General features: G+C 32.6%; 1 protein-coding gene across 2 annotated transcripts; it reads right to left on the bottom strand.

The window, feature by feature from the left end:
• Positions 1 to 5468: 5468 nt before the first annotated feature.
• LOC102630777 (potassium transporter 6) lies at positions 5469 to 10560 on the bottom strand. Of its 2 annotated transcripts, XM_025100435.2 has the most exons (9): positions 9896 to 10560; positions 9147 to 9636; positions 8981 to 9034; positions 8037 to 8297; positions 7893 to 7945; positions 7602 to 7634; positions 7289 to 7412; positions 6943 to 7197; positions 5469 to 6664 (listed from the first exon to the last, which is right to left on the bottom strand). In XM_025100435.2, the coding sequence occupies exons 1-9, from the start codon at positions 9932 to 9934 to the stop codon at positions 5601 to 5603; spliced, it is 2373 nt and encodes a 790-aa protein (XP_024956203.1). In that variant the 5' UTR covers positions 9935 to 10560; the 3' UTR covers positions 5469 to 5600. The 2 variants fall into 2 exon arrangements, with proteins under 2 accessions (XP_024956203.1, XP_006483821.1); XM_006483758.4 differs by lacking the exon at positions 7602 to 7634 and having other exon boundaries at positions 9896 to 10550.
• Between the last annotated feature and the right edge of the window lie 6375 nt (positions 10561 to 16935).

Genomic DNA, 16935 nt, shown 5'->3' with positions numbered 1-16935 from the left:
TTTTTTTCCCCAACTTGTAATATGTTGTAATATTTATTTTAGGGATAACAGAATGAGTAATAAATAATTTCACAAGTAATAAAATTTAATATCCAAAAATTGAGTCATGAGTAAGGGCATATTTAAAAGGCTCAAAAGTGATAAAAAGGATTAAAAGTTAGTTTTAGCACTTAATAAATTTTTTTAAAAGTTACTTTTGATAAAATCACCCTATCCTTGAGCAAAATTTGAAAAGTAGAAAAGAAATAGCATTTTAAAATCTGATTTTGAGAATCACTTTTATATTTAATACAATTTCTTATATCCTCATGTAGATTATAAAAATCTAAAATTATTTATATTCAATTAGTAATTAAAATTATTAACTTTAAAGAGAACATTATAGTTACCAATTATATTAACATGGCAAATGAAAAATAACATTAATAGAGATAGAAAAAATTATTTTAGCTATAAAGTAATATATACACAATAAAAAAATTATATACATGTTTATAAATATGTAATTAAATTTTATTCAATATTATATTTATTTTAGTTATTTACTTTATTACAACAGCTCAGCAGTAAGCCTTACTAAATATATACATGCTTCTAAAACTCACAATATGTTTAATAATAAGTTTTAAATAAATTTTACTAAATATTTAATTTTTTTTTTACAATTGATTATTTTATAACGATTATTTTAAAAGATACAACATTACTAAACATGTCCTAAATATATAATCAAATGTTAGGATCTTTTGTAAGAAATATCGTTTGTTATATATATACAATTGAGTGAGTGATAACTTATTTTTTTTGTTACAAAACTTATAGTTATTTGATAGATATCATGTTTATTAAGTATAAAATTTTGAGTTATACTATATTACTATTTTTCAAACCTTTAAAGTCATATTTAACAAAAATTGTCAACTTTTGTTTCACAAACAAAATTTATATTTCAAGCAATTATAGCTTTTAAATCATTGGACTTCAGTAACAAACGGATGAGACCTTCGATAAACCCGTGGTTATAATATTAGTAGATTGTAAGTTACCTCTGAAAAAGAAAAAAAAAACTACCCTTAATAAGTAATAGAGAAAATTAGTTGTGTGGATCTACTTAATATGATTTGATATGTTTGCCTTAAATAAGAATTGTGAGGAAATCAGGGGCTTATAGGATATAAAGTGGAAGTTAAAACTTTAGGTGATAAAATCACGGACAAGGACTTGGGGTACTGTGAAATTGCAACTTTGTGAAAAATTTGGAGTTCCTGGCCAATCAGGTGGAGTCGCATAGATTTGTCGGCATTGGTTGTAATTATGTAAGAATTAAGGGCCTGACTGCTACAGCTTTTCTAGTATGAAAAGAAAATTTTGTTTTTTGCGTCACTTGGTAAGCACCTGCACGCTTGTATAATTAGCTGGCTGTTGAATGGTTTGTCTAATCTAAATTTATGCTTTAGTTGTACTTGTTCACCTATCCACAACAACCCCAAAATTGGCTTCATCTTATCCACTCATAAAAACATACTACAATAAATTCAAATGGGGTTATGAGCCTAATTTATTTCATAGTTCTTTTGTATCTTAAGGTGAAAAAATTAATTAGTTATTATTTAATTAATCGTTCGTCTCACTACTAAATATAATTGTCTTATATTTTTAAACAAATGAAGAAGAAAAAGGGTCGCGGACGATTGCAACAATAGAAGAAGTTTGGCAAGTTAATGTTACAGTTATATTATTATAATGTTTATACAGTTTATTTAGAATATTTATTAAAAACTCTAGTTGTATGTATGAGAAGGTATCCATATCAAAAAGTTAAATATATTTATAGTTTCAAATGTCAAATACTTTTTTTTCTTTTCAAAAAGGTAATTAAATTATATTTTGTTGGAGGTAAATTTTAGTTGAACCAACAAGAAGAATACACGTGTCAAACGAGAATGACAAATTATAAAGATTGAGTTAAAAGAGGCTCATTAAAAGATTAAGAGGAACTCATTAAAGTGTCGACATGAGGGACAGAGTGAAGAAAAGCTTAAAAGGAATAAAATAATTAATATTTAATAATGTATAATAATTAAACTTAAATCAATCTAGTTAGTTATATCAGTCGTGCAAATCACACTCCAGAGAAAAAAAAAAGAGAGGGGGGGGGGGAGGGTGGGGGGGGAGTAACAACATGTCATCTATGTATTGAAATTGTACACATTATGACATTCAAGCTCTGTGAACAATGACATATCATGCATCTCTTGCTCTCCGAGTAGTACGACATTTGATCTTATTTATATTCTAAATATATAAACGACATAAACATTTTACACATGTGATGAAGTTATTAATAACATGTTATACATAAATGGTTAAAGATTTATTCTCTTTTCCTCTCCCAAATTAACGAACAACTCGTTGTTTGATTGATTATTCAATTTCACTTTACCATTCTTGGGATTTTTTTTTCTTGCTTTTCTTAGATGTCTCATCATTTTATTTTTTGGGATGCAACAATTTTCTTAGACATCTCATCGTTTTATTTATTAGGATGCAACAATTTATATATATATATATATCAAATTCTCAAGTGCGGGTACCTGCATTTTTTTAGTCTTTTAAACCGTGTAATTTAAGAGACTTATTTTTTTAATAAATTATAAAATCATACGATTTAAAAAAATTAAAAATTCTCTTAAACTTTATAGTTTAAAAGCGCGTCCACGTAAAAAAAAATATATATATATATATATATATATGAGGACACCTGCATTTCTTTAATTTAATCTAAAAATTCAAATCAGAATTACACACGCGCTTATCTTAATTTCTCGAGTTGACTTGGCTCTCCTTTCACTTTTATAATAAGAAAAAGAAATATTGTGAAATATTGTTGTGATGAATGAAGAAACAAAACAGGTTCGTGGCGATTAGAAATTGGATAAGGTTAGGCATGTGGGAGAGGGAGGTGAATTGTCAAATGCAAATTGATAGCAACGTTTTTTCTGCCCACTTGGTGTACAATCTTTTTATAAATCAGAGCCCCATGATTTTCTTTTCTTTAAATTCTTTTCTTTTTTTAAGAAAAAAAAATCTCATGAATAATATCATAATTGATTAGGGATACGATGGCTTTTGCAACTCTTCCATAGTAACAAAGGCCAGAATCTCAAATTAGATTGATATTGTAATGTTTCAAATGTTTCAAATCAGAATATTTTGCCACGTAATTGTTAGGTGATCAGTTGATACTTTAGTATAACTTAAAATTTCAATCGTTTTTAGCTGGTCAGACAATACTATCTAACTACCATACGTTACTAAATTCAATATAAATTGCAACTTTCTAGCATTTAAATCTCATTTTACTTTAAAAAAAAATGGATAAAGATTCAGTGCTGAATTTAATTTTTGCTCTAGCACCCAATCAACGATTGTTAGAACAAAGAAAAACAAGAATAAAAGTTTAAAACAACCTTACCCATTAATTCAACGTTCAGCAAAAACTTAATTCAGCACTGAATTCTAATTTTTAAAAAATACTCTGTTTGAAATGAAAAATAAAAACTATCATTGGTTAATTTTTTTTTCTTAAACTTAAAATTATTTTATCTCCCCTTATAATAAAACTGATGAACTTTATTGAAATTGATTGATGAAAAGCCTTTTCAAAATTCTAAAAAAAAAAAAAAAACTATGAACAATGGACTCTTTTTTTGCATTTGCGTATAAAAAAAATCAATAATAAACATTGACATTTAAAGAAGATTGCATAAAATCTTATATAATAGATATGGCCCCTTTTTTTTTTTTTTTTAATACTTGGTCCACAAATTGCCTTGCCTAAAAGATAAGCTCCAAGGGTCATTTATAAATTATAACATCAACACTAGGGATGGCAAAAATCCCCACGGGGACGGGTACCTTCGGGAATTTTTTTCATTCGGGGAGGGTATAGGGATAATTTCATACCCAATTTCTTATTCGGGGAGGGGACGGAGAAATTTTTTTACCCAATTTCTTATTCGGAGAGGGGACGGGGATGAGGTGGAATCCCCATCCCCTACCCATTTCCCCATTTTAATTTTTAATTTTATTTTAATTTTTTAAAATTACTAGTAAATAAATAATAAAATTTAAATTATAAAATTATAAATATTGGTAAAAATAAAAAATATCGAAATATTTATACTATTAAACTTTTAGGCCTAATTAACTAATTAAAGTCCTAAATTTTTATTTAGGACATTAAAAAGATCGAGTAGATTCTATTAGCCAAACATTTTTTTTAATTTTAATATTCTTTAAATATTTTAAACTTAAATCTATTTTTTATTTATTTTTAGATGTTATAATTGCCCACAACGAATCACAATTTTAATATCTAATCTAATCTAATATTTGCTTTTGATTTGAATTTAACTATTGTGTTGTAAAAGGAATAGTCCACATTTATAAAGTGCCCACGCCACCATTGAAAAAGTTAATTTTGAATCTAAATTCGATTTTATTTGTAACAATTCTGTATTAAACTATTAATTTGTTTATGATAGTTTGTAAAAGAAGTTTGTATTCCTTGCATGTTGCGTTACTTACTAATTTAATGTATGTGACTTTTGTAATAGATATTAATGTAAGATATATTTCGAACTTTACTTTTATTTGAATTTTTTATTTTAATATGATTAACTCAAAATTAAAAAAAAAATGTATGAGTTATTCGGGGATTGGGGACCCTCGGGGATCCCCTGTTATTATTCGGGGAGGGGATGGGTATTCTCTCAAGTAATTCTGACGGGGACGGGGACATACGCAAAATATCGGGGATGGGTACGGGGAGATTGGTCCCCTCCCCTCCCCTCCCCATTGCCATCCCTAATCAACACTCAGAAACTTTTGTTATAAATTGCATGGCACCAGTGCTCTGTTTTGAATAATATTGTATTCGTCGGCTCATACGAGATAACGATAAAAAAGTGATTCATTGCATGGGCTCTTCTAGCTTTATTGCATACCACAAAAGCAGGTCCGTAAACAATTTGTCAAGGCTAAAGCTTCAAAAAGGCACCTTGTTTATAAAGCACCATTCCAAGAAGTGCTTTCCGTGTAAGTGCGAAAAAGCAATTGAAAGAGCTTTTTCTAAAAACAATAGTTTGAAACTTTGATGGTGGAGGAGTGTTCATGCCCACCACTTTCCAGTAAACTTCTCCCTTTGAAAACGCCTTTTACTTGTTGCGCTTTCGACTTTGTAAAAGCACTTAATAGGGGTATCGAAATTCCTTACAATACACCAAGAAATTGTGCTTAACGCATGTGAAATTATTCCGGTGACGATAGGATTGCGGTGCTAATATTAATAGATATGATTATCAGATTATGTTATGGCATTGATTCCAGCTAATTATGCAGCGCTCATTGGATTGCTTCGTTTAAAAGCCCGCATAAAAATCAGGGATGGTGGGCTGCACAAACAGTGACTAAACCACTTTGGGAGCTCTTTAATCCTCCATTTTATCTGGATGGTGGCGTTCTATCTTACTTCACAACATATATAGCAATAGCATTTACATTGTAAGTTAAAATTTCTGTATAAACCAAAATCATACTCATACATGGTATATCATTCCCACTTCCAGCGTAGATGCATGCGGTACACTTAACGCATACGACGGTACCCTGGTGTTCCTCCTCAAGAACTCATATCCATAATTTATTACAAGCTTCTTTAGTGCACTTGACCCTTGCTTCGCTTTTACGTACGAGTGACCTAATATGTAAGCTATCCCAGCTTCCCTAGCTTCCATAAGTTCCTGTAGTTCTTTCATTGCCTCCCTGTCAATTTTTGGGCTTTCGGGTACAACAAATCGCACTCTTTTCTTCGGTTTGATTTGGGTTGGCGACTGTATCTCTCTTAATTCTGACGTGCCAGGGGAGTCTATGTTTACTATGACATCATCTTCACTCATTTGAATCCCTTCTGTATGGCTAGAGCATGTACCCACAACTGTCATTTTGTCATCATCTTTATACGGATCTTCATTTGCACCATTGATTCCAACACTTCCTGAGCGTATGAACTCTGCAATACTACAGACAAGATCCTTCTCGAATTCCATGTCATCTTTGTGAACATCACGATATCCATATCTTACAATGCACCTATAGATTCTATACTGTCTTGGACCAATATGACCAACTAGGAACCTCTCCTCTGGTCTAACATGAGGAACTGGCACGGATTTAATACAAAGGAAGACTAAAACCTGGTGGAAGGCCGGAAGGTTGGTGACAAAGTGGGAGAAGATTGCAGGGATTCCAGAGACAAGCTCAGTGTGTATGAGGCCAATGCCACGAACCCGTACAATGCCTAGGCTAGGACCTAAACTAAGTAGCCAGTTGATGGAGACCTTGTTTTGCAGATCAAACTCGTACTTTTTGAGGGTGCCATAGTGCCACACACACATGACAATCAGGAAGATAAATGCAAGGGCAATTGGAACCCACGCTCCTTCGAGGAACTTGATGAGAGAAGCTGAGAAGTAAAGAGCTTCAATTGTGCCAAAGAAGAACACAAAACATATTGCGAAAAAGACACTCTTCTGCCAGCATAGGACGATTACTAGAGACATTAGGCAGGTGGTGACCAGCATTACAGTTATGACTGCCAGACCTGTTCCGTAGAGAGCAAATTATTAGGAACACTGTAAAAGAAACAAAAAAACCAAGGTTTTGTTGTTTTTCAGGCAGGGTCGCACCTAAAAAACATATCTCAGGAATATCCATAATGATTCTTATAACCATGTCTCAGGCTGGGGCTTAGATTCATAAAGCTCATATGAAAGACATTTTAATTGAACATAAATGGGAACTGCTTTCCTATCTGTACAACCTGGACATCTGGCCAAACATTCAGCATTACTGTATCATATATTTCTGCTGTTGACTTACCTGATGCATTGCCCATTCGTTTTGTGTCTCTAAAGCCGATAGTAACGGCTAAGCATAATATCATCAAGATCCAATTAATCTCCGGTATGTAGATCTGACCATGGATTTTGGATGATGTGTGGACTATTTTGACTCGTGGGAAGCAACCTAGAGCCGAGCATTGCTTGATGATTGAGAAAGTTCCAGTGATGATGGCCTGACTTCCCACTACTGCAGCAAGAATGGCTATAACTAGAACTGGCCATCTCAGTTTCTCTGCATCAATAATGTGTCCCTTCCAATAAACTAAAACTCACTTATTGTGGAAAACATATAATCATCGTAGAAAATACCTCAAAGTACCTACCTGGTACAGACACATAAAATCCAATTCGGTAATCATTGTCAAGTACATGATGCTGTGATAGATAGGCAGCTTGACCCATGTATGCAAGAATCAAGGATGGATACACCAAAGAGGTGAATGCAATCTGCAGAAATGTAAGTATGCATACCAAATTAATTTCAGATATGGTACTTGAAAGAACAAAAAGAGAACATTCTAATCTAACTTAGTTACGCACCATGCCCTGATTCCTTTCCTAGTTGCATGCATGAACCAAAACTGTCAGGGGCAGCATCTAAATTTGAAAACCATAACAGGGCAAGAGAGAACTAACCAAAACTATGTTAAAGGCAATGACTGGAGACACCTAAGTGGCAAGAGAATATTAACTTCGGATGTAAGAAAAATATTTCCCAAATATTTTAAACACATAATTGGGCCGGCCGTAGTGAAAGGACACACAAGATATGCATATTCATGCCACATTGGCCAGGATTCACCCATCAGATGCGATGGGGAGGCTACTTTATCGGGCAAGCTCATTATAAAACAAGAACACCTTGTAAAGTAGTAAATTTAGGAAAAGAGACTACCAGCATAGGTTCAAGTTATTAAGAGTATACACCTTGATTGACAATTGTGAAAAATGTCCAAGATCAGCAAACATAGCTTCAGAGCCTAGAAAACAAAATTGTGGATTAGGGGTTTGAACAAAACACTTTGCTTGAAAATGGCTTCCCTGTAAAAATCAACTATCCCATGCAAGTACCTGTTATACACAATAAAATTCCACCCAAGGACATCCAACCTCCTTTCTGAGTTTTCTTCACAAATTTATACATGTAACAGGGAGAAAGTGCTTGATATACATGAGGGTTCCAGTGAAAGATATTATACAGGCCAATGGCACTGATGCATAGAAGCCAAATCAAAACCACAGGTGCAAACAAGAATCCAACCCTGTGTGTGCCATAATGCTGAAGGGCAAACAGGCCTATCAATATGATGCAAGCAACTGGAACTTCTACATCTGCAAAATTATTGAACTTTTCAGAAATTTTATACATTATCCTTCCCATCTTAAGCATACTTTAATACACAATGACCGCAGCAGTTATAGAAACAAATTTAGCTTATCATTTGCAATAACTGGTTTTGGCTCTGTAGAATGTCATATACTCCTCAAATAAACCCTTCAGTGGATGAAATATGCAATTTTAGGGAATTGATGAAGGGAAAGAACATGGCGAAAATGAATAATAAAGTTTTATCATAGGCTTTTTAAGGATTGCAAAAAATTTGAGAAACCAGTACGGAGGTGATAAAACTGACACCCACCCACTAAACTCATAAAACTGCAAACTAGATAGTAACTCTCAAGAACACCTGTAATCTTTCAAATATATATATGTACTCTTTTCTGTGGGTGGTTGAGGAAGCTACAAAATGAAGTCAGTAAGTTTGGAAAACTTTGATAGCAGCTAAAAACATAAAAGTCTGTAAATTAGGCAGCACTAGGAAACAAAAATAACTCTCTGCCAGAAGTTCCAACTAAACCAGATTCTGTTAGAAATAATACAGCGGGGAAAAACACCTCAGAAGACTATGTTGCAGCAAGCCTTATGCTCTCAAACATTGATTTGTCTATTCGTTTCACTTGTCTCAGCGAACTACAAGTAATCAAAACAACCAGGGAAAAGACAAGGATCTTACACTTGTGATGCTCCTTGGCCGTGGAAAGCTCAAGCCCTGACACTGCAGAAAAAACTGCACAAACAAAATGAAAAATCAAACAGTCAGATTGGCTTTTAGAGACTCAAAACTCAAAAAAAAAAAAAAAAAAAATGTCAGAACAAAACAAAGCAAACCCCACGATTACCAGAAAGAGCTGGAGTGAGCACACCATCACCAATCACCATACATGTCCCAATCAATGTCAATACAAGCAAAAATCTCTGCAACACCCTATAACTCTCTAAAGTGGATTTCAACTTTGAGCCAAAACTACTTTTTGGTCCCAAACTACTAACATCCTTCTTATACTCACTGAGTTCCTCATCAGCCAACTGGCCATTAGGCAGTGAGTTAACTCGGGCATGTCGACACAGCAAAGAATACAAAGCAAAAGTTCCTCCTTCACCATTATCATCAGCTCTAAGCACTATAAACACATACTTAAGCAAAGGAACCAGAGTTAAAGTCCAAAAAATGAAAGATAAAGCTCCAAATATTTCTTCGTTTGTCTCTGAGTGTTTAATATCTTCAGCAAATGTACTTTTGTAGACATATAATGGTGAAGTGCTTAAATCTCCGTAGACAACCCCAAGACTTTGATATGCTAAAGTTAACACCGTTCTCCAAGATTCTTTCTGCAACAAAAACAATAATCGTATTAAATAAACCAATTGGCTTTACAATAAAAATTAGCAATGAAATGCATTTTACTGAAAGAAAAGTATTTTTTTCCCCCGAAAAAATAAAAAAAGCATAAAACTAATGCATATGCTGTGATTATGGAACTGAAATGAGTTTATTGTAAATACAGTATATGAATAATGAATGCGTCTGCAACAAAGACTAAAATTGTGCTGTGAAACTGAAATGAACAATCAATACAAAACATCTCACCTTAACAAGATTCTGATAAACCCCAGTTTCCCGATCCATCACGGCAGTCTCAACAGCTCAAAACATTCATTTTTGCAGAGAAAGGAAGAAATTCAAGGCACACCCCAAATGCAAAAAGACCATCTCCAGTATGTTACTGTGTGAAAGGATTGATTTTTTTTTAGGTAATAACACAATAGAGATTGTTAATTTATTAAATAAGTAGTCAATGTAGTCACGTCGACAGCAGTTGAACAACCTTCAGAAGAGACATTCCCAAAACCAAAACCAAAAAACCAAAGCCAAAGCCAAAAAAAAAAAAAGTATTTAAAAGTAAGCAAAAGGTGAGGAGGGGCACCTAGACTTAAAATCAGGACATGAAAAGGGTTATAATAATATGAGAATATATTGCGTGAGGCTCACAGAGAGACACAGAGAGTTTTGTTTTTTGTTTTCTGAAAACAAGTTAAGTTCCTCCCCCACTTGGCGCTGAAGGGGCAACACGAAGTTCAAAGGCCAATACGAAGTTCAAGTGTGCAATATGACTCACTGAAACTGACACATCTTGTTGTCAGTGTCACCTTTCCTTCAAATTTTCACCAACCACTTTAATAACTCCGCCGTTTCTACCCATCGAAAAAGAATTGGATGATATAAACAAAAGACGATCAGCAGAGAAAGATATTTGATTCGATGTCACGCAATATTTGCAACTTGGGTAAATGTTAAAAAAATAAAAAAAAATTGCATTGCTTCGATCGTTTGAGGTTTTATTTCAACAATGGAAATTATCAATTTATCTCTTTTTTTCTCTTTTTGATATATCAATTTATCAGTAAGGAATTTTGACAATAGTTCAAAACTTTGTAACTTTTTTATTTCGTCAATTTATCACTAAAAAGTGAACACTATTAGTAAAATTCATGGGAATATTTAAATTTCTTTAGGCCAAAATGATGCTATTTTCATAATAACAAGGTAAGAACTCACAGATATGGTTTCTCAAAAAGAAATTTGGTACCTGTTCAATTTTCCTATTTAATTTTAATTTATTCAAGTCGATAAATATATTAGCTTTTGGACTCAATTATTCTTTTTTTAACTTATTATAGGGTAATTTTGTAAATAAATAATTGTGTGTGTGTGTATAATTGCTCATTTTCAATGACAACATTATCTTTTTAATTTACACATCTCCATGGGCAATATAGACTTTAACTATATAGATTATATTAAATATCTTGTTACATTTAAAGGTTCAGTAATAAATTGATAAAAAAAATGAAATTGGTATGAATAGTTGTATCTCAACTAATGTAACATATAACATATATATCGTAATAAAACTGTCTTCATGTACTCCATCAACTATATATATAGTTAATTCGAAACATGTTTATAAGAGTACTTGTCAACACTCTTCATTTATAAGACTAAAATTATAGTAAATTAATTTCCTTTTCATTTATTTAAAAAAAAAAAGTGCCATTTAACCTATGATTTTATAATGGTCTGTGACCTGAGGTCGGTACAACCCGACTTTTGTTTAATCACCAATTGTCATCAAATACGATAATAAATTTATTGAAAAATGTTTTAAAAAAAAAAAAAGAGAAAGAAAGAAAGAAAGAAAAGAGAGAAATTGGGAGAAGGAGAGCAATCCTTGATAAGAGCACTGTCGGTTCATATAATTGAAACTTTATATAAAAGTGATAGTAATTTAAAAACAGAATAAGTAGCTTTTTCAATGGTGACTTACGTAATATTATGCAACAAGATGGTCAAAATTCTGCTTTAAAGTTGAGTTCACTCTTCTTGTATTTATTGCCAAGTTGTGGTGGGGTGTCACCTACCATTATTATTATTATTATTATTACATTGTAAAACGACTTGAACCACATTTTCTTCATTTTATTGTTTTCAAAACCAGCCAGCCGGCAACGCTGTCCCTCCTATTCTCCACGAACAGTACATAGAAATTCAAATACAATTGTATATATGTTTTTTTTTCATATGCCGACTCCTCCTCATTGCTTTTGTTTGTTTTATTGCACAAGAGGAAAGCAATTTATCATCAAATCTATTGTGTTAATCAAATCCACGGCGTCTAAACTCTATAATAATCTTACATTGATTATTGATATGTTAATTGTTAGATCACGGATGTATAATTTTAATTTAGGTATAAATATGTGTGGATGGATCTCTGTCAGCCACTGTCTCGTATTGTTGGCTTTTTATAACCCTAAAATGGGATCCTAAAAGAATCATTCCATGTTTAGGCAGGCTCTGGATGCTCCTTTTGCTAAGTAACACCAGCTGTCTTTCCACCACTCAAACAAATTATTTTCTTCCGAATTTGCAAATCTACGAAAGCAACTCTTCAATTATATACAACAACCCCCCAACCAGCCAGTCTCATAATTAATTAATTGGCCGTACTTGATCAATAATATATTCATAAATTATTGAACTCTATTAAAGAGACAAAAGTCTATAAGTTTTCCTTGAGGTAATTCTCATATACAATTAACTAGAACTGGGCTAATTGTTTTACATTTTCGTTAGGGTTTCATACATATGTATACACACACACACACACACACATAATTTGCAACTGGGGCGGCTATATTTTATGTTCGAAATATTACAGTAAAGAGGAATCATCTTCTTACGGATGATGCAGATTAAATTGGACCATGCATGCAGGTAGGAAAAGTCTGGAGAAAAGAGAGGGCAAAAAATCTATCCCTACCTTTACTTTCACGACAACAACATAAATGAAAGAAAAAGTCACTTCGAATACAAATGTCTAGAGAGTTCCAGGCACCACTACTGGCAAGTAGTAGCACCCACCTCAACTTTTTGCCCTACTTGATCCTTCTTCTGGCCACAAAGAGAAAGGAGGAGGGGAAAAAAAAAAAAGTTTTCTTCGCTGGATTTTTGTGAATTCAATTATCTTTCTTTGTCTTGGGTTATTAGAAACCAACAAGAGAATGGAAATATTATACGTACATGTGTTGCACGTGTCAATTATTGTACGTTGATCATTGCTCAATAGTGGCTTTTTTTTTTCGTTTGGTGGTGGATTTTTGAAGAGAAAGGGATAATATATAGTTGTTAAATTGGGTTCAGCACCTGGATTAATTCCATTAGCCAGGGGTTTGCCGTTCGAAAATAAAAGCGATGATGAAAAAGATAACGGGGTATGGCCATGATAAAAGGTGTTCACATGTGTTGAAAGAAATGAGAATGCTTCGATTAGAATATTAGTCAAATCATTCGCATTCATTATCTTATACAAAATTAGATAAAGAGATTCCTTCGACTCGTTGGCCTTTTTTTTTTTTTATTACATGAGACTATTGTTTAAATTACAATTCATATTATATGAGATTATAACTGATATTTATAAATCAGATTATTATTGAGACCAACTTACATCAAATGCTAATGGAGCGCTGCTTAAATTTTAACCCTCACAAATATTTAAGGGATGTTTACTTCTCACACTTGGGTAAGGGAGAAGACTATCTTCACTCAAATTTAATTGAGGAAGAAAATACCCTCATAATACATTCGTAGGGGTTCGAACTCCTTGGCTTATATATACGTATCTCATCTTTTTTTTTTTTTTTTTGCTTGTTGGCATGTCATCGAATTAATCAATTGTTTTTTTTTTCTCACTTTATTTTAATATCCTCATTAAAAGTTAAATCGCATCCCTAATAAACGTTTTTCAGGCGATTTACGTGTGTGTGCGCGCGCGCCACCTCGTGGTTCGTGCATGCTTTGGAACAAAAGTCAAAACCACGAGGCAGCGTGATTTGTTGCCAGTCAATGCACGATGAGACTTAATTAGACTAGAGATACAAATATTAAGATCCACGTGTTTCACAAATTGCAAGCTAATCCTGAAAATTTTTTTTTGTCTTTTATTATTTTGTCTCTATAAATTTTTATTGATCAGCGATGGGTTTACCAGATTAAGGATTAAATAATTAAGAGACAAAAGAAAGTTAACGGTTTCTTAATAGTAGAAGAGGTTTTGAACTTTTGATAGGGAAGATATATTTATTGAAACACAATTGGGGGTTTAATCAATTTCACTAATTACAAACCATTTTGTAACTTGACTCGCCCTCATGGTATCATAATCGAGTTTATCTACACATTTTGATTATAAATATCGATCAGTAGATTGATGTGATATCTATTAAAATAAAATAAAAAAGTAATTAAAATCATCCTTAAACATACAAATATTTTAACATACCTTAACTAATGCAAAGGTCGTAACAGATAACAAAGTGATTTTTGTGATGTCAGATTATTAGCTGGAGCTAAGAGTTAGGTTTGTGTCCTTATTAAGTGTGTACAAAAGTAAGTTTTAAAAAATTATTTCAATTCACCTACACCGTCTTAAGGATATACATATAATAAAATTAAGGAAATGTCTATTTTATAACTACTTTAAGATAGAGCACAAAAGTAGAACAATCATACACATAAAGTGATAAAGATTAAAAAAATTATAAATTTGATCGTGTAGTTATGAAAATATATTCCATCTTAGAGCTGTTCTAACATAACCAAATCTATTAATTAATTACCAATTAAGTAATAGACAAAAGCACGTAAACTTTGCAGCTTTTTGGCATGTTTAAGCATGGCCAAACTCAGCTAATCAGCATTAAACAAACATTATCACATAAAGCTCAAATCGCTGTCTTGTGTTAGGTCATTTCCATTTCTACTTAATAAATTCCTTAAGGAAATAATTTTAAGGGCTTAGAATTCTTTCCCACCTTTTTCTTTTTTATAAGAAGGAAGAATTATAATATGCGTGCTGCTTGACCTAATTTTAATTTAAACTCACTAGCTAGTTAGACTTGGCTATTACGTACCAAACGCATCCAAATAAATTAAGATTCTACATCTATCAACTCTTTGGGTATGCGATTTATTTATTTATTTGTTTTTTGAGTTGAAGTTTTTGTTTTTTGTTTGAAACCCTAGCTACCTAGGGCAAAGTTGGATGCCAACTACACACAGAATATGCTATCTCGCTCTCCCGGTCTCCCCCTAATAAGAAGCTTCAAGTTTGCTGCTATATGTTTAATTTCAAAGTAAAGGTGAAGAACTTTAATTATTATTGTTACTTATTCCCCTTCCCCCCCCCCCCCCCCCCCCCCCCCACCCAAAAAAAGACGGTCTTGTCCCTTGATCAAGACAAGTTAACTAAATGTTACGTAAATTGTTTCGTTTGTTATTTATTTATTTTATAAATGAGTCGATTATTTGTTTACAAGCAACAGATTCTTGATATATATATATATATATATATAACAGAGAGAGAAATTCTTAAAAATGTCAATGTCGTCTCGCCAATAAATTAGAGAATCCACACTAAATAGACAGCCATATATATCTAATTGATTATGATCATGTGTATCATTCACGGAAGCACTAAATATCATTGATTGATTAGTAATAATGTGTAGTTTGATGATGTATCAAACTTCTTATTCACTTATTTGAAGATTGAACTTTGAAGAGGAAGCAAGACTTGCATCATGAATTGAATGGCTGAATGATAAAGGCGTCCATTAAAAGTCCTGGACCCAATGGTCCTTAATTTGACTTGACCATTGAACCAATTTTATTTTTTTTTATTATATGAGATTATTGCTCAGATTATAACTCATATTATATGAGAGTATAATTGATATTTACAAATCAGATTATTACTGAGACCAGCTTATATCAATGCTAATGGAGCTCTACCCAAATTTTAACCCTCACAAATATTCGAGGGATATTCACTCCTCACTCATGGATAAGGAAGAAGACTACATTCACTCAATTTTTAATTGAGGAAGAAAATACCCTCACAATGCTTTTGTGGGGGTTTGAGCTGCTACTCTCCAAGTTGGAGGGCAGCAGCTCTGACCACTTGGCCAAAGGCCGAATGGCTACCATTGAACCACTTGGAATACGTACATTGGACTGCAAACCGAGACAGTAGCTAGCCACCCACACGGCCACACCCACTGGCTTATTTATCCCCACCACATCAATGAAACTTTCAATGTATCAATTTAAAATCAACAAACCTATTGTAATTTCATTTTCAATTTCTCCTTTTTTAGAGTTTTTCTTTTTCTTTTCTTTAATAATAAATAAAAATAAAAATATGATGAAAATTAAGTTGCCTTTACCGGATATAACGCGACACTAATTGTGCAATCCATTGTCTAGATCTAGACTCCACATATAATAAATAATATAGTCTAGTTATTATATATTAATAATATAAGGCCATGGACAAAATAATAATAGATCAAGTTCGAGCGTGCACATCTTCATCGGTACTATCAATTAATTTAATGACGTTAATGTTACACGAAATCAAACGAATGGGACTCCTGCACATCTCGACGACGCGTGTCGAAGCATAGCGGGTTGAATTGGGCCCATTATCCAGATCCATAGCCCAAATGAGTGTCCACTGTCCACGAATGGGACGGGGCACTTTCTTTTCTTAACATTACAATAATTTAGCTAATTATAGTTTGCATTATTTGTCATTTTGCACAGTTAAAGAAGGATTCTAGTAGTATAATTATTATTATAATATTATTTATACAGGTATATTCAATTCTTGACCCTCAAAACATACCAAAAACTGAACAGGCCTTTGCATGTTTTATTCAAAATTTTCAGGCTTACCAATTACATTTATTAATTTTCTATGATAACGTGTGGTTTGCTGAAAATTAATTTCGATTAGTCAAATCTATAAGCAATTAAACAACCAGTATTTTGGGTTCATAAACAGAGTTTCTACAAAGTCATGCAAACTGGAAAGTCCCATTAAAAGACAACCGTCCATTTTAAAGCTTGGTCCTACTTAAAATTATTATTCAGTTTACATATAAATTATCCAGAAGTTGGGCGATCAATTGAAAAACGTAACTAAAATGTATTTCATAAAATAAATAAGAGCAAATCTGAAGAGTTCTCTTACCGCACAGTTTGAATATTAATCTCCTATATGC

Source organism: Citrus sinensis, chromosome 4, assembly GCF_022201045.2.
Source record: "Citrus sinensis cultivar Valencia sweet orange chromosome 4, DVS_A1.0, whole genome shotgun sequence".
NCBI classification, from domain to species: domain Eukaryota; kingdom Viridiplantae; phylum Streptophyta; class Magnoliopsida; order Sapindales; family Rutaceae; genus Citrus; species Citrus sinensis.
This window is presented reverse-complemented; position numbering and strand designations above follow the sequence as displayed.

Bases quoted from the DNA above. Each gene is read 5' to 3' on its own strand.
- LOC102630777 (XM_025100435.2), bottom strand. From the start codon at position 9,934: ATGGATCGGGAAACTGGGGTTTATCAGAATCTTGTTAAG. The intron at 9,035-9,146 runs GTAATCGTGGGG...TTGTTTGTGCAG, and splicing joins GCTCACTCCAGCTCTTTCTG to TTTTTTCTGCAGTGTCAGGG. The intron at 6,665-6,942 runs GTAAGTCAACAG...TCTACGGAACAG, and splicing joins ACGAATGGGCAATGCATCAG to GTCTGGCAGTCATAACTGTA.